At 39.0% G+C, this 17,196-nt stretch overlaps 1 protein-coding gene across 1 annotated transcript in view; it reads right to left on the reverse strand.

The window, feature by feature from the left end:
* LOC136884169 (uncharacterized) overlaps nt 1-17,196 on the reverse strand; it is a 168,172-nt gene that overhangs the window by 20,050 nt on the left and 130,926 nt on the right. Inside the window, exons 9-10 of the mRNA XM_067156206.2 lie at nt 15,011-15,088; nt 14,861-14,933 (exon numbers count right to left, since the gene is read on the reverse strand). Of these exons, the coding sequence (XP_067012307.2) occupies nt 14,861-14,933; nt 15,011-15,088 (151 nt within the window). The remainder of the gene's footprint in view (nt 1-14,860; nt 14,934-15,010; nt 15,089-17,196) is intronic.

A 17,196-nucleotide genomic window follows, 5' to 3' on the forward strand; every position in this document is an offset into this window, starting at 1 on the left:
GACCCTACTGATGAAGGATGAAGATGGTAAGCTGGCCCATAACAATGAAGACAATGCAGAAATTCTGGCTAAACATTTCAACAAGCTTTTAAACTGTGAGGAACCTACAGAACTCCTTCATTTGGACACCAACACCACGATAAAAACATCACCAGAGAACATCAATCCCCCCCACAATAAAGGAAGTCTACCAAGCTCTGAATAAATTAAAAAACTACAAAGCGCCAGGAGAAGATCAGACCTTTGCGGAAATCTGGAAATATGCAGGAACATCAGCAAAAGTTGCCTTCCATCAACAACTTGTCTCTATCTGGATTAAAGAAGAACTACCAGAACACTGGACAACAGCCCTCATTCACCCACTGAACAAAAAAGGAGATAAAACCGACCCTAATAACTACAGGGAAATCTCGCTCCTAGACATAACATACAAAATATTTTCAATAATCATCCTTAATAGGATAAATTTACAACTTGTGAAAGAACTAGGAGAATATCAAGGAGGTTTCAGACCCTGGAGGAGCTGTCCTGATCAGATCATGAGTCTTAAGTTGATAATGGACTATAACAGGAGAAGAAACAGAGATATGGTGATGACATTTGTAGATTTCAAGAAAGCTTATGATTGCGTCCATAGAGAATCTCTGTTTCAAATTTTAAGACACCTTGGACTACACCCCAAATTAATAAACATGATAAAATTGACTCTCACCAATACCAAGTCAAAAGTGAAGTTTAGGGGTGAAACATCAGACACATTTGAAATTAAAACTGGGCTACGGCAGGGAGATGGGCTCTCACCACTATTATTTAACTGTGCTCTAGAAATGGTACTGAGGGAATGGTTTAGGAAATGTCCCCCCAAAATAAAGATTGGCCGAAAAATCAAAACAAACTGCCTGGGTTTTGCTGACGATTTAGCATTACTAGCAGTGGACATGAAAGAAGCAAAAACCCAGATATCAGAACTTCAAAACATTGCAAATAAAATTGGCCTCAAAATATCATTTGAAAAAACAGAAATTATGCTGCAAAAACCAACACAGTTAAAGAAGTCACCATAAATGGTAATAAAATCAAAATAGTAACTCAATTTAAATAACTTGGAGAAGTAATAACACATAGCGGGATCAAACCCGGTAGAGGTAGTCGGATTTTTGAAGGGCGGAAAAAAGTCCATTAGACACTCCATGTCGTAGGATGTCTGCATGTAAAAGATCTCTGGTGATACATTTGGTATTTACCCGACAAAATTCATTAAATTTCAGCCATAGACGCCCAAGAGAGATCCGGTTTACTCTGTCTGCCATCTAGTGGGCCTAGAGTAAAACGGAACGTCGAAATTGACGAGCAGACAGCCAGATGGCGTCAAATTGAAATGTCTGCACACGGTAGCTGAGGCCATATGATTATTATTATTATTATTATTATTATTATTACCTAAATGAAAAAATCTCAATCCAAATAAGAACAAATAGATTAGCTAAAGCACAAAAGTTAACATGGGATACCTACAAAAAGAAATGTCTATCAATAAATACAAAAATAAAACACTACAACACAGTTATAAAACCAGAAGCTACATATGCAGCAGAAACACTTTTTCACCTGAATAAACAATCAAAGACTGACAGACTTCAGAAAATTGAAAGGAGGTTTGGAAGAACCTGCATTAACAAATAATACCAGAAAGATGGACAGTGGCGGTTAATACCTAACAAAGTTGTGTACAAAGAGCTAGAACCCATTACAGATACTATGCGTAAGAGGAGACTGGGATTCTTTGGACATATCATGAGGATGCAGGATTCGAGACTTCTGAAACAACTAGTACAACACAATCTCGTCTCAAAAAATACCACAACAGGATGTAAATGGATCAGAGAAGTAAGAGAGGATCTGAAGGAAATAGGCCTTACAACAGAAGACACCACAAATAAGATGAAATTGAATACAAAACTCAAGAATACAAACCTCTGCTTTACCCTTACACAAAACAAACCAACACGCACATTTTCAACTGAGGAAAGGGCACGAAGATCGGAGCGTCTGAAGAAGTACTGGGAGGACCGCAAAGCCCGAACAATCCCTTCAAAGGGACCTGAACGACGGACTGACTAAAGTGATCCTATGTGGTCATAGAAGAAGAAGAAGAAGAAGAAGAAGAAGAAGAAGAAGAAGTTATACAAAACTCATAAAAGTTTTGAATTTCACAGTCTATTACATTGTTTCCACAACCACTTAAAACCCACTACATGTCCTCTTCTCCACAATCCTCAAACACCACGGAACGGCAAGTCTGGCAGGTTGGACCGTCACATTTCACACAGTACTGATTTGTCTTTTTTTTTCAGCAGAGTAAGGACGAAGTGCACATCGCTTCCTTTTTGAGTTTTGATTGGATGATTGCAAGTTTGGGACAGTTTTCTTATTCAAAATTCTTGACACTACCATTCACAGTTCTTTCGGAAGTTTGTCATTGACAAGTCTCATTGAGGTATGGTTCAGTTAATTGTCTGGCCTATATTTTCAGAAATTGAAAGCGAGTAGTTTTTGAGTGATGTCTGTACAATGAAAGAATTGATTCTAATAATATTGAGGATGGTGAAGAAAATCGCAAGAGGCCATCTGCGCGTCCTTCTGCTTGTGCTGTAGGTAACACACCTGGTCAAGGGTATCCACTCTAGTATTATTATAGAATGTTATGATTTCATCTTTACCAGTTTCAGGGTTTACAGCTTTGCAATGGTGCATACTGGACACTAATAACACAGCTTTCCCTTTTTTCGGAACATGAGAGATTAGTGTGAGGTCGCCTGTGAAGCCGTACTCTGTAGAGCCCACCATACGCTTCCTGTTTGGCTGGAATTCAGGAGGCATTTCCTTTTTATTCTTTCTGATCGTTCCTGTGTATGTTAATTTGCGTTTCTTCAGTTCTGACATGAGTTCTATTGAGGTGAAGCAATTGTCGGCTGCAATATTGTGAATTGTGCCGCAGATTGGTTTTGCTAGTCTAAACACAGACTGAGTCTGTTTCTGAAACTTTCTTCCGCTCATAAACCAACTCCATCGCTGTCTTTTCCAACATATAGATAGCCATTCAAGAGATAGTTTGTTCGAGCATCAGCTAATATTATTTTCAGCCCATAATTTTCTGGCTTATTTTGCACGTATACTTGAAATTTACAAGGACCTCGAAAGCCGACGAGCATTTCGTCTACACACTATGTTGCAACATTTCTGAGAATTTTTGACCTCCTCTGAAAAAGCCATGACACTGCTGCTGCAGGGTCACTTTCCTTCCTTTCAGCTCGTCTGGTCAGATTATCAAATCTCAAGCAATATATTAGTCAAGAATCTCTTCTTCGATAATGTGCTACGAAAAATGTCCCTTCCTGATCCGTCTGTGGCGAACACTGATTCAGTACTTTTATGATTCGAATTAAAAATAGCAGTAAAATAAAGTAACCCTATCAATGCTCGAATTTCTGTGACATGTCTCTTGAGTTCTGTTCGGGTTTGATCGGAATAATGTGACTGTATTAAGCACTTTGTTTCATCTGTGTGCTTCCCAACTGTATCCAGCATATCTTTTGTAAATATACACTGCCACGATTTTAGTGGGCTGCACGAATCTCCTAATCTGCTCGCACTTCCTTTTAGGGTTGGAAGTTCGACAATAATGCTGTGAATTGGACGTCTCGCTTGCCTGTTGGGTTCGGTAGCTGACCACTTATATCCGTCCCTACCATAGAAAGATGACGGCTGGTTATGGACATCTAGGTTGTCTGTGAAACTTCCCTCTTCGTCTTCCTCACTTTCTTCTTGTTCCGAATCCATACTGTGCTCGGAGTTGTAATCTGGATCATGTTCATCCGAGATTGCTGTCATCACTTCCTTCGGCATCTTCCTCTAAAACACTGCTGATAAAGTCTGTGATCCTAGGATCACACACTGACATGCCAGGGCGAGATGTGGAAGCCATAGCAAGGTTTACACAAAGAAAAAGTACCAAACACGCACTTCGAATGAAATATGAACACTTACAAAATTTTAAGTCGCGACAAACTTTGTCACACAATATTTAAATCAAGTTCCTGAGAAAACCAATATTTACCAAACGCTACAACTCCAGATAGCAGTTGACAGCTACAGCTAACGATGATAGCCAGAACAGAATGCGGATGGAGCGCCAGGATTGTACAAAGTCACTGGTGTCTTTAAAGACCCCACACCAGTCGAGCGTTAATTAAAATGTACACACTAAGGAAAAATGTTCTCCTACTTACATTTTTGGAGGTAAATCCCTGTTCTGTGTTTCCATAGCACACAGGTGAATAGAGAACATGTGAGTGTGACTGTAATTGCATTACAGTTTCATTTTCTTCATTTAAAAGAATACAAAATTTTAATTACTTTTCAAAAAAATTTAATTTCAAAATTTGACCTAATTTTCACATTTATAGTGTATTTTTATCATGGGTGATACCTTTGTGAGAATATTCCTAATTTTGAATATAAAAAACTAATGTTTTATGCAATTCTTGATAGTACTTTTTGAGAATTATGAATTTTTACAAAATTATGCACACACAGGTTAAATACACAATAACCTCTTCTTTATTCGAACAGTTGTCAATCGATAAATTATTCTCTATTGAATCACTTAATGTTAAAACATTGCATATTTTAATCACCTTTCATATACTTCTCCATCCTTACACTATTGGAATTAAATAAACAAACGAGGTAACAAACAAGTGACACGAAGCGGCAGAGTGCAGGGCCACCAATCACAAAACATACAATGCGTCCGACTTGGGTCTATAAAAGGTATAAAAATCAATACATGTTTGAACGTGCTATCATTACAATGATAATGTCCAGATGGAGGAGGTGACAAATACTAAAGAAGTATTAAAATTTACCTATGATAACAATGACATTTACTGTAATAGAAAAGTTGGAAACTAGAAAAGCAGCTGGAATTGGCACAAGGTTTAGGAGGATATACTAAAAACAATGGATCGGGATATAGTACCATATCTGAAGTACTTATTTGATTATTTTTGCATGACCTAATGAATGGAGAGTTGCTATAGTAGCCCCTGTGTATAAAGGAAAGGGTGATAGACATAAAGCTGAAAATTACAGGCCAGTCAGTTTGACATGCATTGTATGTAAGCTTTGGGAAAGCATTCTTTCTGATTATATTAGACATGATTGCCAAATTAATAACTGGTTCGATAGAAGGCATTTTGGGTTTAGGAAATGTTATTCCACTGAAGGTCAACTTGTAGGATTCCAGCAAGATATAGCAGATATCTTGGATTTAGGTCAATTGAGTGTATCGCGATTGACCTGACTAAGGCATTTGACAGGGTGGATCATGGGAGACTGGGAAAAATGAGTGCAATTGGGCGAGACAAAAGAGTGATTGAGTGGGTGACTACCGGTATATTTCTAGAAAATAGATCTCAGAGAATTAGAGTAGGCGAAGCTTAATCTGATCCTGTGATAATTAAGAGGGGAATTCAAGACAATATTATGGAACTTTATGTTTTTTAATATATATAAATGATTGAATAAATAAGTGGAATGAGAGATAAGGCTTTTTGCAGATGATGTTATTATGTATAGAGTAATATATAAGTTACAAGGTCGTGAGCAACTGCAAAATGACCTCGATAATGTTGCAAGATGGTCAGTAGCAAAGTTCTGATGATAAATAGGGTTAAAAGTCAGGTTGTGAGTTTCACAAATAGGAAACGTCCTTTCAGTTTTAATTGCTGCATTGATGGGGTCAATGTTCTTTATGGGAATCATTGCAAGCACCTAGGTGTTAATATAAAGAAAGATATTCAGTGGGTAATCACATGAATGGGATTGTACATAAATGGTAGAGATCTTTGCACATGGTTATGAGGATGTGTAGGGGTTGTATTAAATATGTAAAACCGTACTAGTAAATATGTAAAGGAGAGGGCATATAAGTCTCTGGTTAGACCCCAAATAGAGTATGGTTCCAGTGTACGGGACCCTCACCAGGATTAAATGATTCAAGAACTAGAAAAAGTACAAAGAAAAGCACCTTGATTCATTCTGGGTGATTTCCAACAAAAGAGTAGTGTTACAAAAATGTTGCAAAGTTTGGGCTGGGAAAACTTGGGGGGAAGGAGACTAGCTGCTCGACTAAGTGGAATGTTCCAAGCTGTCAGTAGCATAGAATGACATCAGTAGACAAATAAGTTTGAGTGGTGTCTTTAGGAAAGATCACAATATGATGATGAAGTTTGAATTCAAGAGGACAAATTGGGGCAAGGAAGGGGAGTTAGGGAATGGAATAACTTACCAAGGAAAATGTTCAATAAATTATCAATTTCTTTGCAATCATTTATGGAAATGCTAAGAAACCAACAGTTAGAGAATCTGCCACCAGGGCGACTGCCCTAAATGCAGATCAGCAGCGACTGATTTTGAATATTTTTTGTATTGTAATTTTTCTTCACATTTGGAAACCCCCGTGTTAGATAGAGCTGCATTTCTTGAAAGTGGGTAAACTTTGTACTTTTTGCACGTATATTTTACAGTGTAAGACATAAATGTCTTATCAATCAAGATATTTTACAGTGTGACACACTTATAGGAAAGATAGAATCATCAAATTTGGCATGCACATTGGTACGACCAGTAGCCATATGCTGGCCAATTTTTTATGATTCCAGCTGCTACATAAGTATGCAAAAAATAAAACAGTATGTGAAAACTGTGCCCAAATTTCAACCTATTCAAAATTTCTAACTCAATTTAGTGCATAAATAGAGGAGATCCAAAAAAATGTCATAGAACGAACTATGTAGAGCACTAAAAAAGGCATCTGATAGTGCAATTATTTGTCGATATGATGTACCATTTAGCAGCAGTTAACCTTGGAATCTCAGAATCATGATAATGGGAGGTCTGAATGCTCATGTGGGAACTGAGAGAATGGGATATAAGAATGTCCTGGGCCCACATGGGTATGGCGATAGAAATGAAGATGGAGAGAAACTGTTGGACTTTTGTATCAGAAATAACCTGATAATAAAGAACACATGATTTATGAAGAGGAATAGCCGTAAGATCAGCCGATATAGCTGGGATGGACAGTATGGAACACTCATCGATTTTATAATAACAGACCGAGAATGGGGAAGATGCATCATGAATACGAAGACAATCCCCAGTGAAAGTATGGGAGGTGATCATAGATTGATTGTGGAATTAAAACAAGTAAAAATCCCTAAAACTGTATTGAAGAAGAAATGAAAGATCAGGATTTGGGAATTGGAGGAAGAGGATAAAAGAATGGCATTCCAAGATTGTATAAAAAGGAAGTTGCCTAATACGGAAATACGAAGTGGAGAAGAAGAGTGGGTCAATATAAGACAGACATTTGTGGAAGCAGCAATTGAGGTATGCGGGGAAAACAAAAGCAAAAATTACGGGAAAGGAGACACAGTGGTGGACAGACAAAATAAAAAAAAGAAATAAAAGAAAGGAACAAGGTGAAGAAAGAAATGGATAAGGAAAAGCATAAAATGTATCAGAGGGATGAGAATATGATAGAAAGGTTACATGTGGGAATACAAAAGATTGAAACTACAAGTAAAGACGAGTATCAAGGAAGAAAAAGAAATGTTGGGGAGAGTTTACCAACAAAATTGAGCAAGATAGTCGAGGAAATCAAAAACTATTATACAGAGTAATAAAATTTTAAAAAATAAATCAAGAAAAAATCAAGGCATTAGAGAGGGAAGATGGATCCATAGTAAATGACGAAAAGGATCTTCAGAAGGTGATGGCAAAGTATTTTGAAAAACTTTACGAGGATGACTGCTCGGAGGAAGAAGGAGATAAGAAAAAGGAAATAATATATGGAGAAAAAGAAAGAGAACCCGATAACATGGCTGGAACTTGAAAGGGCAGTGAAAAATATGACCAAAGGTAAAGTAAATGGAAGAGACGAACTCAATGCTGATATAATTAAGGCAGAAGGAAGCATTGGACCACAGTGGTTATACAGAGCCCTCAATGCCATGTGGAAGGATGAAAGGATACCTGAAGATTGGCAATGAGGAAGCATTGTACCACTGTTCAAAAAAGGAAATAGGAAGAAATGTGAAAATTATAGAGGTAAATCCTATTATCACATGGGCTAAAAATAATGGAGAAAGTCACAAAAAAAAAAAGACTGAGGGATATAACAGAAACACAGAGGAAGAACAGTATGGCTTTAGACCAAACAGATCAACAATAGACATGATATTTAGGCCATCTACACACGGAGTTACTCATTAGTAACTGATTGGTAACTGAAGTTTCTGGCCGGTTACTTGAGTGACACTTCCTGTGTATTTCAATGGAAAGCCAACAGGTTTTCTGTGGTTTACCATTTTCACACCAGGCAAATGCTGGGGCTGTACCTTAATTAAGGCCACAGCCGCTTCCTTCGCACTCCTACGCCTTCCTTATCCCAGTGTCGCCATAAGAGCTATCTCTGTCGGTGCGACGTAAAGCACATAGCAAAAATAAAAAAATAAGCTGCACCAAGTCCATATAACTGTGTTTGGTCATACGATAAAAAGAAATACATTTGGCATCCATTTGTTCGAACTCCTTTACTGCTATGAATAATCTGCAGTGGATGCTCTTTTCAAGATATGGGTGAACCCAATACCTTCTTCTATTTTTTCTCATGAAATAATGAAACACAATCATGTCTTCTTCGTCACCTGAGTCAGTGGTTGACATTCTAGCAAAGTTAAGAAACGATCTAGCAAGTCCGCACCAAACTTTACAAATGGCTAATCAGGAAGAATCCGTCACCATACAGTAGCTTCGTGTGTGGAGCCGAGTTTCTATTCAGTTACTAAACAGTTTGTAATCCCGGTTACAAACCAGTCACGTTTCTAATGAGTAGCTCCGTGTGTAGAGGGCCTTACAGTGCAAAAGATAATGGAAAAACACCTGGAAAGGAACAAGGAAATCATCATCTTATTTTTAGATTTGGAAAAAGCTTATGATACAGTTAAGAGAAAACATGTATTGAAATGCCTACTGAAAAGGAATGTACCAAAATCATTAATTAACAAGATAAAAAAATTGTAGCATGAGAGTAAAAGCAATGTACAAGTGGGGATTGTGGTGACTCAAACATTTTATACAAAAAAAAAAAAAAATGTCTCAAGCAAGAAAGTGCACTGTTGCCATTCTTGTTTATTATATTGCTGGATGAATTCATAAGACGTGTAAAACAGAGTATCAGTAGTGCAGGTAGCAGGCAGGGACCCTCTTCGGAGGCAGCCCTACCCAAGGAGTGGTGCCCCTGCCTATGTGAGTCCCAGAGCACACTGACCCGGTGTGTAACATCTGGTATGTGTTCCAGCTCAGGGTTACGAGTGAAGACCTCAACGGCATCTACAGCGGAGAAGGTGGACTTCGGTACGGCGGAGATGGCATACCCGTAGCGTCTGTACTCCAGAGGAGCGGCTACGAAAGGCATCTGTCTCCATGTTAGGGGCGGCCTAATTTTGAACCTGGCAGTAGGTATAAAATGCCTTAGGGTGTGGCGAGCCCATCGTAACAATACCCTATATGGACAAAGCAGATAGGGTGCCTCGGAAAAGGTTAGGGCGTCCCCTGCTAAAAGCGACGCGCAGCTCTTCAGGTGCTGGGGGAACTGTGAAAAATGGGCAACCAGCACCAAACTACATCAAAATTGCAACAGTAAATGTACTGACACTGACGGGAAACACAGAAGAACTGGTTGACTTCATGATAGAAAAAGATATAGCCATACTTGGACTGTGCGAGACCAAGAAGAGGGGTACAGGGGAGATCCCTCTGAGAGGAGGATACAGGCTGTATTACAGCGGAGGACCTGAAGCAAAAAATGGAGTGTCCATCATACTTAGAAGAGAAATCCAAGAATATGTGGAATATACGTCAGTGATAGGAGGATGATGATGATGATGAGACTCCAGTTTGAAAATGGCGTGAAAGATCTATTTCAGTTGTATGCCCCACAAACTGGTTGCATAGATGAAAATCTAGAGGACTTCTTAGAGGAAGTGGAGAGACAGATAGAAGATAAGGAAGTACTATTGATGGGAGATCTAAATGCACAAGTTGGAATGGAAAGACAAGGAAAGGAAGATGTTGTAGGGCCCTTTGGATATGGAAATGTAAATCCAGAAGGCGAGTTGTTGGTGGATTTTTGCATGAGGAATCAAATGATTGTTGGAAACACCTGGTTTAGGAAGAAGAACAGTCAGAAGATTACAAGGTATGGTTGGGGAGACAGACGAACAAAGACCATGATAGATTATATAATCATAGAGAAAGAACAACGGAAGAACCTTGTAGATGTAACAGCCATGCCTGAAGAAGCCTTTGGTGGAGATCATAGAATTGTGATAGGAAAATTGAAAGTTGGAAAGATTGAAAAACCCCAATTAAGAAGAGAGAAAAGAATTAAAGTATGGAAGTTGAAGGAGAAAAGCATACAAGAAGAATTTCAAAGGGAAATAATACCCTTGGTACCCAGGACAGAGGTGGGGAATGTTGAAGAGGAATGGAAAAGATTTAAGGAAGCACTGGTTGGATGTGCAGAAAAGGTGTGTGGTAGAACATCAGGAAATGTGAAAGACAAAGAAACACACTGGTTGAATGATAGGGTGAAGATTAAAGTGAAGGAAAACAAAATGGCATGGAAAGCATGGAAAACATCTAAGACTGAAGAAAGCAGAAGAAAATATGTGGAGGTAAAGAATTTGGCCAAGAAATTAGTGGAGGAAGAAAAGAGGAAAAGCTGGGCCTTATTCACACAGAAATTGAGAGATGATACGCAGGGCAGCAAGAAATTACTGTATGGTATCTTAAGAAACAAAAAGAGATCAAGTAAACACCAGATTTGTGAAGGATGAAGGTGGCATAATTTTAACAAAGCCAGAAGAAATAGGAAATAGATGGAGAGAGTATTTTCAGAAGCTGCTGAACATAAGAACGGATAACAGTCATTCAATGGATGACCAGGAAAGGTAATAAGTTGATGAAGAAATGGATAAAGAAATTACAATGAATGAAATTGAAATGGCAGTAAGAAAGATGAAGAATGGAAAAACTGCTGGAATAGATGAAATTTCAGTGGAGATGATAAAGGCAGCTGGAGCTGTAGGCCTGCAGTGGACATATCGGGTTCTCAGGAATGTCTGGGAGAATAAGCAGGTCCCTAAGATAATGGAAAGGATACTGGAAAGTAGAATAAGGTTGAGGATTGAAAATCAGAAACAGGAAAATCAGTTTGGTTTCAGAAGTGGAAGGTCAACAATAGAGCCCATTTTCATTATGAGACAACTAATGGAAAAGCATTGGGAGTACAGGAATGATATGGTGATGACATTCATTGATATTGAAAAGGCATAAGACAGTGTCCCCAGGACGAAAGTTTGGGACAGTCTGGTGCAAAAAGAAATTGGACAGGGATTAATAAAAATGATCATGGCATTGTATAAGGAATGTTGTGGTTGCGTGCAAACACAAGTTGGCAGGACAAGTTGGTTCAAAATAACTAGTGGGCTGAGACAGGGAAGTGTTCTATCACCAATCCTGTTTACAATAGTAATGGATGACATCATGAGAACAGCAAAAGCAGCATATGGCGGAAGAGAAATGAACATGATGTTATTTGCAGATGATATTGTGATTTGGGGAGAAGACAGGAAGGTTCAAGAACAGTTGAATGTGCTGAATGGGAAGATTGAAGAATGTGGATTGAAAATAAGTGTAGAAAAGAGCAAAATTCTTGTTATGACTAGAGGGGAGAAAGAAGGGAAAGGTCAGATTAGACTTGTAGACAAGCCCCTGGAAGTAGTGGAAACGTTTAAATACCTGGGGAGTGAATTAATGGAGAATGCTCGACTGGATGCTGAGATTAGTAAAAGGATTCAAGCTGGAAGTTGTTTCTATCATAGTGTAAGAAATATGTTATGGGACAAAGATGTGCCAACGGAAGCAAAGGATACTATGTACAAGATGTATTACGTACCCACAACAACTTACGGAGCAGAAATTTGGACAATGACAAAGAAGGATGAGAGTCGAATACAGGCAGCCGAAATGAAGTTCTTGAGGAGAATGATACAGAAGAGTAGAAGAGACAAAATAAGGAATGAGAAAATCCGGGAAGAAATTGGAGTGGAAAAAATGAATGATAGAATAGAGAAGAGCCGACTAAGAAGGTTTGGGCACATAAAGCGAATGAGCGACGAAAGAATGCCAAAAAAAAGTGATGGAAATGCAAATCCACGGAAGGAGAGGCCGTGGACGACCACGATTGAGATGGAAGGATACCATCCAACGCAGCATTATAGAAAGAAACATGGACTGCGACACAGTGTTGGAGGAGGAGTGGTGGAAAGACCGAAGAAAGTGGAGAGGAACCATATTTGCCCCTACCCGGCTACAGCTGGATAAAGGGAAATGATGATGATGATGATGATGAGTAGTGATGAAGTGAATGCTTTGGTATTTGTACATGTGGTGATTTGGGGAAAGGGAGAAAAGGAATTACAAAGGAGACTGGACATTTGGAATGAAAATCAATGAGTTTGGAATGGTATTTAGTAAAAAGAAAACTGTAGTCATGCACTGAGGAATAGAGAAAAAGAGATGCAAGTGAACACAGTCGGAGAACGGTTAGAGAATGTAGAACAGTTTACATACATGGGTAGCATTATTAATGGAAGTAATGAAATCAACTCTGAAATTAATAACAGATTAAGTAAAGGGACAACATTTTATCATCAAGTCAGAGAGCTTTTATGGGATGACAAATTACCCAAGAGAAAGAAATTAACATTATATAAACAGTATTTCATACCAATTGTAACATATGGACTAGAAACACTGGTAACTAATAAGAGACAAGATAAGATCCAAGCAGTAGAAATGAAGTTCGTAAGAACATCGGTTAAAAAGACCAGAAGAGAGAGAATTCAAAATATTAAAATCAGGGAAAAGCTAAATATAGAACCGTTAGTACAGAACATACAGAAAGCAAGACTGAGATGGTTTGGACATGTAAAAAGAATGGGAAAGGAACAGGTAGCAAGAAGGGAATTGGAAAGAGACCAGTTGGAAGATCGAGAAGAAAAGTGGATGGATGAGATCTGGAAGGACATTAGAGAAGCTAGATTGGATGTGGCAGAAGTAAGGGAACAGGAAAAGTGGAAGGACAGAAAGGAGTGGAGGAGGCTTGTTAACTACACCCAGTCGACTGGAGTGAAACATTGATGATGATGAATCTGAAGGCCTGCAATTATAAATGTGCATAAACTTTCAGATCTCTCTCTCTCTCTCTCTCTCTCTCTCTCTCTCTCTCTCTCTCTCGATATATATACTGATTTGTAGTGACCAAGAAAGAGGGGGCTTGTCATTGTAATTAGAGCTCCCCAAATCGATAGTGACTCCTCACATTGACTGACTGACAGTAGAAAAGGGGCCCTGCCATTATAACAGAAAATGCCCAACTCCACTGTAACTGGCATTAGTAAAAGAGGCCAGGAATTGTTATGAAATATCCCCTTCTCGATTTGGTTGGCAGTAGGCACGGGAGCCAGCAATTTTCCTCAGAAGTTTCCTCCCTGTTTGTGTCTGCCAGTAGGCAAGGATGCCCGCCGTCATAAACAAAATTCCCCAACTAGAACGTGACTGCCGTTAGGACTACTCTCCAACTCAACTGCAACTGGTAGTAGAAAAGTGCGCCTCATCATAATAGAGACACCCCAATTTGATTGTAACTGCCAGTACGCAAGGGGACTTGCTGTTGTAATGAAAGCACCCCAGTCTCGACTGCGACAGGCATTAGAAGGGCCTGCCATTATAATGAAAACTCCTCAACTGGAATGTAATGTAAACTCCCCAAATTGACTGTGACCCGCCATTATAATGAAAACTTCCCAACTCTATTCCAAATGCAAGTAGGCAAGTGATGCTGCCATTAATCATCAAAACTAAATAACTTGCACCTTTCATGGGAAATAATGCATGGGGACATCCCCATGATGTTTCTTGGATAACGCTAAGAGACGTGCAATTTAATAAAAAAAATCTTACTCTCTCATGTACAGTAACTTGCATAGAAATCCATATGCAATGTAGAATACTGTAGCAAAGCATGGGTACAATTGCCAGTACATATAAGCTGTTATGCAATCTTTACTGCTACTTCTGAACACACAGATGTTTTTAATGAAGTCATGCTCCAACAGTAAAAAACTACATTAAAAGTGGATGGATGAGGTTTCAGCTGACATGCTGAATTGAAGCTTTCGAGATGTATAGAAGACTGCTCTGAATAGCCAGGGTAGAAAAGTAAAGTAATGAGGGAGCCCTCAGAGGCTTAAGTAAAAGCAGAGCACTTCTGACATCCACCAAAGACAAGAAGCTCCAGAACGATATAAACTTCTCCTAGTCATCCTTGAGGGGAAAGGATAGGCAGAATATCATGGGAGGACCAGCACCGATGGCTGCTGTTTATTATAATCAGCTGGATCGCCAACCTTCAGAGAAAGATGTCACTCAATATTATCCTTATCATTGTTCAAAAGAATTTTGTTGTGCATTCAACATACTGAACGCTGATTCAATTTTTAGGTCACATCGCTAGAGAAGCCATACAACTTGGTGTACACCGGCATTTAAAAATTCCTTTCCCAAGTTAAAGAAATAGGAGAATAATTGTACCAGATATTCACATTTTATTTTTATTTTGGGCAGCTATGCTTCTAAGAAAACATATAAACAATATGATTTGTACCTGTTTCTTGCTTGATTTTTTGCTCCCAAGACTGAGGCGGGTTTTCTTCAGCCTGCAATCACCAGCTGCTTTGCTGTGAACAAAGACAACAATGAGATTGACATAGACAGTAGTAACACAATAACCCTTCACCAAAAACACCATTCTTACCTCTCTGATTGAGGCTTGGAGCCAAAGAACCCTCGAGATTTCTGCTTCACCTGAGGTGTCTTTGAAGTCCATGAAGCACTGAAATAACACAGAAAAATATAAATACTAAGTGCTGTTTAAACGAGCTGCTCACAGAAATTAAGACTCATAAGAATGTATTCAGCACGCCAATACTTTGGCACAAGAGGTTATAATGGAGCCTATAATTTGGTCATTAGATAGCAGCAGATGATTATGACTAACTTTAAGCATTAGTTTGCATTTTACTCGACAGATCAATCCAAAAGTCCTCCAAATATATTTTTATTTTATTTTTATACCTTCTACAACTTTCCCTAACTCAATTTTCTGTCCCCCACGGTATCCTCTGCCTGTCGTAAGAGCCCCAGGGGCTCTTAACTTGGGAGCGTGGGTTGGCGACCACGGGCCCTTAGATGAGTCCTGGCATTGCTTCAACTTACTTGTATCAGGCTACTGACTTTCATCAATACTATCCGACTTCTCTTGGTCATCACCTGGCGGTATTAGGTTTGCGAATCTTAGGGAGTCTTTCATTTTCGTGGCCCTTGTTTTCTTCAGCCGATGCCTTCATTTTTCGAAGTGTCGGATCCCTTCCACCTTCTCTCTCTGATTAGTGTTATTTAGAGAATGGTTGCCTAGTTTTACTTCGTCTTAAAACAATCACCACCACTACCACCAGCACCATATGAATTTTCTGGAATCATAAAATTGAGCTGAGATAAAATGTCATTCTTTTTTGCTAACTTAAGTCCAGGAGGCAACACTGTTCAATTTTAAACCCTTTATACGTTCAATGAATGATCATTTATCGTGGAGATCAGTAAATTGACAGAGGGTTGCAGACTGAACACACAAAGACCCAACAGTCTATAATGAAGGTGTATTTTTATACTGTGGTGGTTATCATTGCCTGGATCTGCTTTTTCTTACCTTATGAATACGCTGATTTAGTTTCATTATAAGTTTAGATACGAGTTTATTTTGTTTTGTTCATCTTTCATGTGTTTGCCCAAATCACCTCCAGGATCACCATAAACACTATATTAAAAAATTCAAAACACTATTTATGTATTTGATATTTCAAAAGTCTCCAACCTTTATTACAATCAATCAGCAAAATACTACAATTGTTATCCTGAGGCAGCCAGTGAATTAAGCCGTTCAGTGGGTGATGTGGCAAGATCCGCGGCTTCAAGTCGCTTGCTCAACGGGGAACGCGGATATATCCGCCGATTCAATTTTTTTTTTTCTCAGCTGCCTGCCTTCAGAGGATTTCCCTTTCAGCAGCGTATTCTGGATGAGTCTGCCCTCTGATGTGAATTTTTTCAACTATGCTCTCCCAATACCAATGTGTCATCCACGAGTTGCAACATAAAGAACGCAGCTTATGTCTGGGCAAGAGCGTCCCAAGGCCTAATGGCTTCGCGCTGAAGCTTTAGCTGATCGCCTAATCGTCCCTGGGATGTATTAATATTGATGTAGAAGGGATTTCTAGAGATTATGATACTGAACAGACCTCTCTGATGACATTTTAGAACTGTGACCTGATTTATTATCCCCAGTCTTGAGTTCTTCCTTCACGACTGGAGTGTGCGTTTACCGCGAGTTACACAACATTTATTATCGTACGCATCCGTAATAGAGGCTCATTTCATGATTTCCGTCCAAACTTCAGAGACCAGGGTTCTATTCGATCCTTTTTCGTACATTGTCTAAAAGGAATTTCCGGGCCCCACCGTTAGAGGAAGATAATTTACGGGTCATGATAAACGAAATGTTGGAATTTAGTGGGGAGAATACTGATATTAGTGAAGTAAGTTCTGCCGAAGGGGAATTCGTAAGTGACAGGAACATACCTGGAATAAGTACTGCAGGCTCGAATGTACAGGGTTCGGACCCAACTGGTGCGAATGTTCAGCAGTCGCAGAGACAACACGTCTTCGATTCCAGTTCAAGTAGTGATTATGACATTGACAGTGGTATTGCAAGTTGTCCACTTCATGACCGTATCGATGAGTATAATGAACAAGTATAATTAAAGAACCACCTAATCGATACTTTATTTTTTGGGCAAAATTAAATATACATTATCACTCACAGAACATGTTTCGACCCCTTGGTGGTCATCATCAGCTATATAAGGAAAACTTAGATGAAAAATATTG

The sequence above is a fragment of the Anabrus simplex genome, chromosome 12 (assembly GCF_040414725.1).
Source record: "Anabrus simplex isolate iqAnaSimp1 chromosome 12, ASM4041472v1, whole genome shotgun sequence".
NCBI classification, from domain to species: Eukaryota; Metazoa; Arthropoda; class Insecta; order Orthoptera; family Tettigoniidae; genus Anabrus; species Anabrus simplex.